This window comes from Micropterus dolomieu, linkage group LG23, assembly GCF_021292245.1.
Source record: "Micropterus dolomieu isolate WLL.071019.BEF.003 ecotype Adirondacks linkage group LG23, ASM2129224v1, whole genome shotgun sequence".
Lineage (NCBI taxonomy): Eukaryota > Metazoa > Chordata > Actinopteri > Centrarchiformes > Centrarchidae > Micropterus > Micropterus dolomieu.
In genome coordinates this window covers 4,453,254-4,461,481 of record NC_060172.1, presented here as the reverse complement: position 1 = coordinate 4,461,481, position 8,228 = coordinate 4,453,254, and the positions used below count along the sequence as shown (strand labels likewise).

The 8,228-nt window shown below is 46.6% G+C and overlaps 2 protein-coding genes across 3 annotated transcripts in view; both read right to left on the bottom strand.

Moving 5' to 3' along the window:
* The window catches only part of nhp2 (NHP2 ribonucleoprotein homolog (yeast)), a 4,196-nt gene extending 1,735 nt beyond the window's left edge, over positions 1–2,461 (bottom strand). The window contains exons 1-3 of the mRNA XM_046040993.1: positions 2,182–2,461; positions 1,166–1,235; positions 943–1,048 (exon numbers count right to left, since the gene is read on the bottom strand). Coding sequence (XP_045896949.1) covers positions 943–1,048; positions 1,166–1,235; positions 2,182–2,362 — 357 coding nt within the window. The 5' untranslated portion in view covers positions 2,363–2,461. The remainder of the gene's footprint in view (positions 1–942; positions 1,049–1,165; positions 1,236–2,181) is intronic.
* Positions 2,462–5,420: 2,959 nt separating this feature from the next.
* Positions 5,421–8,228, bottom strand: part of LOC123963888 (T-cell immunoglobulin and mucin domain-containing protein 4-like) — an 8,659-nt gene continuing 5,851 nt past the window's right edge. For both annotated transcript variants that reach the window (XM_046040986.1, XM_046040987.1), the window contains exon 7: positions 5,421–6,991. In XM_046040986.1, coding sequence (XP_045896942.1) covers positions 6,793–6,991 — 199 coding nt within the window. In that variant the 3' untranslated portion in view covers positions 5,421–6,792. The remainder of the gene's footprint in view (positions 6,992–8,228) is intronic.

The window sequence follows — 8,228 nt, the reverse complement described above, 5'->3', positions numbered from 1 at the left end:
GCTACCAGGAGCCACGCTGGTGAAAACAGAAAGTCGGGGACACGCGCGAGCTAACGTGAGGTGGCTACCAGGAGCCACGCTGGTGAAAACAGAAAGTCGGGGACACGCGCGAGCTAACGTGAGGTGGCTACCAGGAGCCACGCTGGTGAAAACAGAAAGTCGGGGACACGCGCGAGCTAACGTGAGGTGGCTACCAGGAGCCACGCTGGTGAAAACAGAAAGTCGGGGACACGCGCGAGCTAACGTGAGGTGGCTACCAGGAGCCACGCTGGTGAAAACAGAAAGTCGGGGACACGCGCGAGCTAACGTGAGGTGGCTACCAGGAGCCACGCTGGTGAAAACAGAAAGTCGGGGACACGCGCGAGCTAACGTGAGGTGGCTACCAGGAGCCACGCTGGTGAAAACAGAAAGTCGGGGACACTTCCTACATGCGACACATCGGTCCCTGCAGGTTTGTTCCCGTCGCAGAGCACAAATCCTTTTTCACTCATCAGTTTATTTGCGGCAGCGAGCTAACAGCCTCCATTGGTTTCAATCTAAATGCTAATAGGCAAGTCATGCAACTCGGCAGCCATCTTGGCAACGCCTCCAGGTGAAACTGCACCTTCTCTGGTCACCGGGACATAAAACCTGCATGTAGAGAATCAGCAGGAAAACCCGAGACCGTTTGAGGACTTTACCCCAAAATAGGATTTCAACACCGTATGCACAAGCTTTCACCACGCCGCCTTCATTTACGGCTGTATGCAGAGCGCCGGGGACGGGACGCCGTCAGCTCCTTCTGCAGCATCGAAGGCATCTGAAACTGAAGCTCAGCTGTTCATACAAGGCGTTACAGGGTTTCCCAGTAGAGCTCTATTCAGGACTCTTTACGTGGCGTCTCGGCTTCGCCTCCTCACTTCTTGAGAGCGCGTCTCTCCGGGGTCAGGGCGCCACACTCACCATTTTAGAGGGGATGTAGGCGTACGGCAGGTTTCTGTCCTCACACATGACGGGCAGGTGACAGTAGACGTCGATGGGCAGCGTGTCGCCGGCCAACACCACGATGCTGCGGAGACACGGCGGGGAAATAAATAAATCTACATCAAAGCTGCGTTCAGGTCAGCGTGCTCGACCTGAAAGTCCTTTAACGTGTGATGAAGAGGTAGAAACACGGCGGGCTCACCCTTTCTCCCCTTTGTTGATGAACTTCTGAACTTCTTTCACTCCTCGGCGGATGTTTTTCACTTTGGCAGCTGGAACGACAGAAAAGAGCGTTTAGATCCTGATCCAGTTTTATAGCAACACACACAGGAGGATGATTTTAATCTGAGCAGGAAATAAACTTCTTGTTTCTAAGACAGACACATTTTACAGATTTATTTATTTCTTGCAGAAGGCAGGACCAATCCGTTCAAACCATTTCTGACAACATGAGGAGAAAAACTCTAAACAATAGATGTTTTAATGATGGGATGTTTGCCGAATTTATCACAAGAATCCAACGACTTGTAAAAGATCCAAGTGCACGACATACGACACATTTAACATCTGCTGACACGCGAGACACCGTTAAAAAGGTCAGATTTTTAACAGAGTTTGGCATCATTTCCTTAAAAACACAAGACGTGTTAGAAATCCGTCACGGATCAGCACCAAATTGAATTCAGCGACACTGGCAGATAAAACACGACACGGGAAGAGTTTTAATATTTCCCTCTGCTGCCTGCACGAGGCAGGACCCTGAACTAACCATCAATTACAACGTTCCCTGAAACCATGAAAAGAGACGCTGCTTCCCGGAGAAAATGACCCGATAGTGGATCGCTGTGCACATTTCAGTAACCTGTCGTATGCCGAATTAATCAGAAGAAGCAGACGATGAGGAAAAGATCTAATTTTACAACACACAACGTCAGGAATATTTAGCGACACGCAAGACATCGTTAAAACGTTCAGATTTTTAACCCAGTTTGGCGTCATTTCCTTAAAAACACAGCGAATTCAGCGACACTGGCAAATAAAACGCGATACAGGAAGAGTTTTAATATTTCCAATAACCTGTCGTCCAGAACTCAACGTTACTCATACAGTAGAGTCTGTAAACAAACACGAGAGCTTTAAAACCTTTAAATGTTTAATGGAGTTCCGCAGGTCCTACATTAAAACAGAGGCCGGCTGTTCGCAGCTCTGTGCTTTTACCCTTTTTGACGCATTTGTAGAGCTTCTTGCTGAGCTTCTTGGAGGCCAGCGGCTGAGCGATGGGGTTCACGTTGGCGACCAGCTCGTGGTAGGACTTCTCCGACTTCTCCGACTTCTCGGGCCCTTCGGCCGCGGCCTCCTCCGCCTCCGCCGGAACCTTCTCCTTCTTCGTCTTCGTCATTTTCTGATCCAACTAAACGATCGATACCGGGTCCGTCGTGTTCTGATCGGACTTCTACCTGCACCGGACTCACACGTGTTTGGCTTTCTTCTTCTTCGCCTGTGTGTGTGAAGTGTGCAGCCTGCAGCGCCCCCAGCGGCCCGGAGGTTTTGGTGCATTATACCGCCACCTGCCGTGGAGGACTGATTCTGACAAGAAGAGACATAAATACAGAAATAAAGAAATGCTCAGTAAACAAATAAGCATCAAAGTACAAAAAAGACAGTAAATAATTAAATGTAGGATGTAATTAAATTACACAATGAGACATAAATAAAGTAGATATCTCAGAGAAATGTAGCAGGCAGAAATATGTCACTGTTGTGGAAATAAATAGGGTAGAAATGCAAATCCTACCTGGACCCACCTGGACTTACCTGGACCCACCTGCTGTTTGCTCTCCTGCAGATGGACGACGGCGGAAATTCACGACGAGAAATGAACGCAAGACGATTTCGGACCGTTTAGTTTCATTGGTTTGTAGTTTCGTTATGTACCTTTAACCGAGGTTTGGTCCCACCGGGTCACCGGACGGCGTCCTTCTCCACTGGACCATCTTCAGCGCTGAAGAAGAGGACGGACCAGAGAGAGGAAGAAGATCAGGCGGAGGGAGGAACCTGCAGGAACTTCATCAGTCTGGTCTGAGGGACTTTCTGACTTTTATAATACTCCTGTTGCTGAGCTGCCGGTCTCATCGTGTTCAGGTGGAACCAGGTGCTGCACAGGTCAGGAGTCCTGGATTCTGTCCAGGCGACCTGGGTTCAGGTCCAGCTCAGGGAGGAGGTGAAACTGCTCTTTGTTTTACACGGCGTGAAGAAAAGCTTCTCTGTTAAACCTGCTTCTGAGCCGCCTGAGCTCTCACAGAGGAACCCGGAACATGGACCGCAGAGTCCTGATGGACCGCAGAGTCCTGCCAGAGGGGGCAGCCTGAGACAGTCTTCTTCTGCTCAGAGTCCTGGTGGTTTACATTTGGTATTCTCACCTTCTCACAGACAGACTGACCCTTTACAGAAACATGGAAACCTGAAATCTGATGTAAATATTTAGCTTTCACTGCTCAAACTGCCAGTTCCACACGTTCTTTATTGTTCTTTTCTATTTTTATATGCTGTCAGTTAGAGCGGCAGGTGGTTTACTGTCCCAGTACAACAAGTTATCGAGAGAAACTGAGTTTTGTAGCTCCCTTCTGCTACGTAGCAGACAGTAAACATTAATACAGAAATAAACTATGATCAGTGGAGCAGCAGGGATCGTCTGAGCTAAAGAGAGCTGGAGGGGAGGAAGAAGGGCTCGTCAGTCGGCCGACTCCTCCAGATATCTGGCTGGCGTCAGCGATGTGTCAGAAATGTGTCGGCCACTAGATGGAGACAAACGTTGACCTCTGCTCAGATTTCAGCAGCTGCTTTAAATCCTGCTGAATTTAATCCTCATCATCTGAAATAGTTTTTACACCGAGTAGAAACTCAGCCGCTGTCAGTCAGACAGCGAGCGACCAGAGCTCCAGCCCTCAGTACTCTGTGAAATATATTGTTTGTTTACAGTGAATTACTGACTAATAACTGCAGTAAATCCTCAGTAGTACAGAAAATCAGACAATAGTAAAATAACAATATGTTGGATTAATCATCAGCAATATTACATGGACGCACTGTGTTTTCACAGTAACACAACTGTAAAACTACATTATATTATTGCTAAGTTACAGGATGGTGCTGCACATTAATCACAGTCATTACTTGTCTCACTTGGCCAGTAAATTCCTATAAATGTAGAGTCTGTGTACATTAAAACATATAAACTGTATTTTTACAGCGAGGCGTTGGCCCATATTTTCCTGTAGATTTAAAGAGGTGGTGTTCTGCTTTTTGGCTCTTTCCCCTCTCCTTTGTTGAGTTTATATCTTTTTTGTGCATGTACCAGGTCTGCAAAGTGAAAAAGCTATGTTATTGCGATTTTAAATATATTGAGATATATTGCCATTTATTACCTTTTTCCAACTTCTAATTAGGTCCCTAAAGTCAAACTTTGTCAACATCTGTTTATCTAAAAAGATACATTTCTCTGTTTGTTCACTTTTTCAGTCCTTTATATGGTCCTGTTTCAAGCAATAGATTTTATTATTCTAGTAATAAAAGTTCAAACTCCCATCTGCAATTTATATAATAAAATATCGATACTTGGCGTCTGTGTATCGATACAGTATTGCCATGGCAAATATCACGATACTGTGCTGTATGGATCCCCCCCCCCCCAGTAAATACCGCACAATGTGCTTTTTTAATCAACCGGCGTATCAATAGCTAACCTGGCTAGTTGTAAACAAACAGCTGGCTGAGGTTTTCCCACTTGTTCACTGGAACTGGTAAAAGGAACGCAGCGTTTCTCTGGGTTCTGTCTGCAGTGGAAAACGCAGCAGGGCCGAGTAGAGTCGAGTCTGTCGATTGGCGCTATGGTAGCATTTTTCGGCAAGGCAGCAAAGATCGTCAGAACACCGGCAACAGTTCAACGTTCAGTCCTAAAAGACGATGCAGCTCCTGGAAATTCACAGTCACAACCTGTAAGTTTTCTTGCCAAACGTTGGCTCACACAGCTAAAGTTACAGCTATAATGCTGATGTTACACCTGATGTGAAAGCTACTGAGCAAACGTTCAAATTGTTCCAGTTTTTATGTAAAATTGAGTTGAAACATGGTGATTTCTGTAGAGGTTTATGGTCAGATGTGGAACAATGATGTTGTGTAACTTCTACCACCTGCTAGGTTACGGCGTTGATTTGGATCTCACTACCTTCTCTGCTTCTGATTGGCTAGTAGTCCTTACCTGGGAACTGCGCATGTGCAACTCCCAACAAAGATTTTGTACAAGTAAGATGCATCACTCTGTAGCTCAAGAGCGGAGCGTCCAGCTGCAGCAATGTGAGCAATATATATGATATATGAGGAAAATAAACCATGTAAACGTGTTCTGGTACAACCTCTAATTAAGATCCAGAACCTGAAAATGAGCAGAGTACCTCCTCTTTAAAGAATACAATTCAATCTTTATTGTCCCACCAGGGGAAATGTGATTTGCAGAAGGGTTAAAACAAACATACATGAGACATGAACAAAGATAAGAACAGCTGTTACTGTTTACATCTAGTTGAAGTGGCAAAACTCAAAAAAAGTCTCTCCCGACTTTTTAACTAACATCATATTCATAACAGCAGCAAGGAGGCTGCTTTTTACAGAGCATATAGGCCATAAACGTTTCTTAACGCCACCGGCTGAAATAAAAAAATCCCGACTTTTGTTTATAAGAGCAGGGTTCAGGTAACGCCGCTCTCTCCCGACAGGTCCAGCATCAGGGGCAGCAGCTGCAGGAGTTTCTGTCTGTAAGTTTCACGTTGCTGCGCAGAGTTTACGACATGTTCTTTGCATCTTAGACTGTGACACAGTAACGGCAGAAGCTGCTTCCAGCTGTGGACAGAACGCCTCTCTTTCCGTTCTCCTCTCTTCCTTTAGTGTTTGGCTCTCAGATGACACGAACATCAGAAGGTCCGGAGCCGCTGAGGAGCCGTCGTGGATTCATGTAACAGTAACGCAGCGTTAGTAACTGTAATAATATTACTGTTTTAGAAAAGTAATTAGTTACACTACTGGGAAAAGTAATATTATTACAGCAAACTGACGTACATAACAAAGTATTTTAACGCAAAGCATCGTGCTGCCTAAACCTGACCAAACTGCAGCGTTTCAAAGTTAACACGCACTTTTATCAAGTCCGACCGGACGTTGCAGATTTATTGTTGCTGACTTGAACGCGGAGCTCCAAAAGTCGAAAACGTTAAAAAGCCTCAGCGGGAGGTTCAGACCAAGTGTGACGAGAAGCAGAGGGAAACTCAGTCGAGCCAGAATTTAAAGTGAACCGATTCAAGCTGCAGAACGTGTTTTTAGTTTCCTCAACCACTCTGCTCAGTGCACCCTGGGAGTTTCTTATGTACACAAACTTGTTTCTTTTCATCCAAGAACCAGCTCTTCATCTTTAGTACTGAGGACTGAACCAGGCTGATCCGAGCCGCCTACGGGTCATGTGACGTTCTCTATGGGAACAATGAATGGGACTTTTTTCTGCAGGGACCTGGGGCGCCACAGAATAGCTCCTCCAACGCTGTGCACACGGCCAGCTCCGAAATCAAACCGTCGTCTTCAACACATGAACATCAGCAAGTGAAAACACGGGACTCAGGACATTTCCATGTCCTCCGCGCTGCCCCTTTGAGAAGTCGTCCCGGTGGCGGTCTGAGCGACAGCAGGAGCCCTGAATGCTTCATAAAATGGACATGGGACATGAGTTCATGTTTTATTGTCCAGGGCTTGTCGTCCTGCAAGTCTCCGGGGCAGCTCCGGGGCTCAGGGGCAGTACTCGTACTCGCCTCCGTCGTCGCCTCCGTCGTCGCCTCTGTCATTGTTTCTGTCGCCGCCTGCGTCGCCGCCTGCGTCGCCGTCTATCTGGTAGATGTTTTCCACCGCCGAGCCTCCACTGCGGAGCTCCAGAGTGGCCGACGTCGAATAATACTGGATCGAACTGACGACCTGCTGCTGCTGAGGGCTGAAAACAGAGACAGAACATTTTCATTCATCTTTTAATCGATTCTGTCGTTTCTTTGGGAACAATACTCCCCAGTGATTTTCTAGGATGATTCCTGCAGGTATTAAATTAGCAGACTCTACAGAACACAGTAAGTACAAACTCATTTATTAGAACCAGCGCTTCTGGATCTCCAGGACAAAGATCAGAACCACGACTCACATATGAACCTTCGGACGCACAAGTATTTTTCATCCAAGCGTGTCTGTTCGTCAGATGAAAGTGGGTCATGAGTATACTGTGGTTCAGGTTAACCAAAGTAAGAGGCATCTCGTGCGTGTGGTCACGTGATGCTGATTTTGGCATTTCCGTCCGAACATCTCCAGCGAGGTCTTTGAATGTCACATCAGTCAGAGAGGAAACCTCAGAGGTTTCCTTTGTCTTCGCTTCCAAGTCAGTTTTACAGTTTCTGTTTCTGGTAAAACGAAAACCTGCTCCAGCTTATTAAACTCTGGGGGGCTTTAGGCTGAGAGTCAGGTCCCATTCTGTGAGCCCAAATAACTAATAATACTATAAACGACGACAAAGTGACGTCTATGGAGAATCTCTGCAGACCGCAAACAGTAAGGAACTTTATTTACACAGCAGCTTTCACGGACTAGAAGAGTTCTGCACAGTAAAAATACACTAATAATAAATAAAACAACATGCAGGCTTCAAAAAGCACAGAAAGCTCATTCACCCTAAATATTTGGGCAAATGAAAACCATATTGCTAGTTGCTAGCTCGTCTAAAAGACATGTCTGCAGGAGTTCTTTAAGGTTTCCGCAGAGTCCTCCAGGCTCTCGAGGCTAAAGGGAGACAGTTCCAGGCTCTTGAGGCTAAAGGGAGACAGTTCCAGGCTCTCGAGGCTAAAGGGAGACAGTTCAAGGCTCTCGAGGCTAAAGGGAGACAGTTCAAGGCTCTCGAGGCTAAAGGGAGACAGTTCAAGGCTCTCGAGGCTAAAGGGAGACAGTTCCAGGCTCTGGAGGCTAAAGGGAGACAGTTCCAGGCTCTGGAGGCTAAAGGGAGACAATTCCAGGCTCCCGAGGCTAAAGGGAGACAGTTCAAGGCTCTGGAGGCTAAAGGGAGACAGTTCAAGGCTCTCGAGGCTAAAGGGAGACAGTTCAAGGCTCTGGAGGCTAAAGGGAGACAGTTCCAGGCTCTGGAGGCTAAAGGGAGACAATTCCAGGCTCCCGAGGCTAAAGGGAGACAGTTC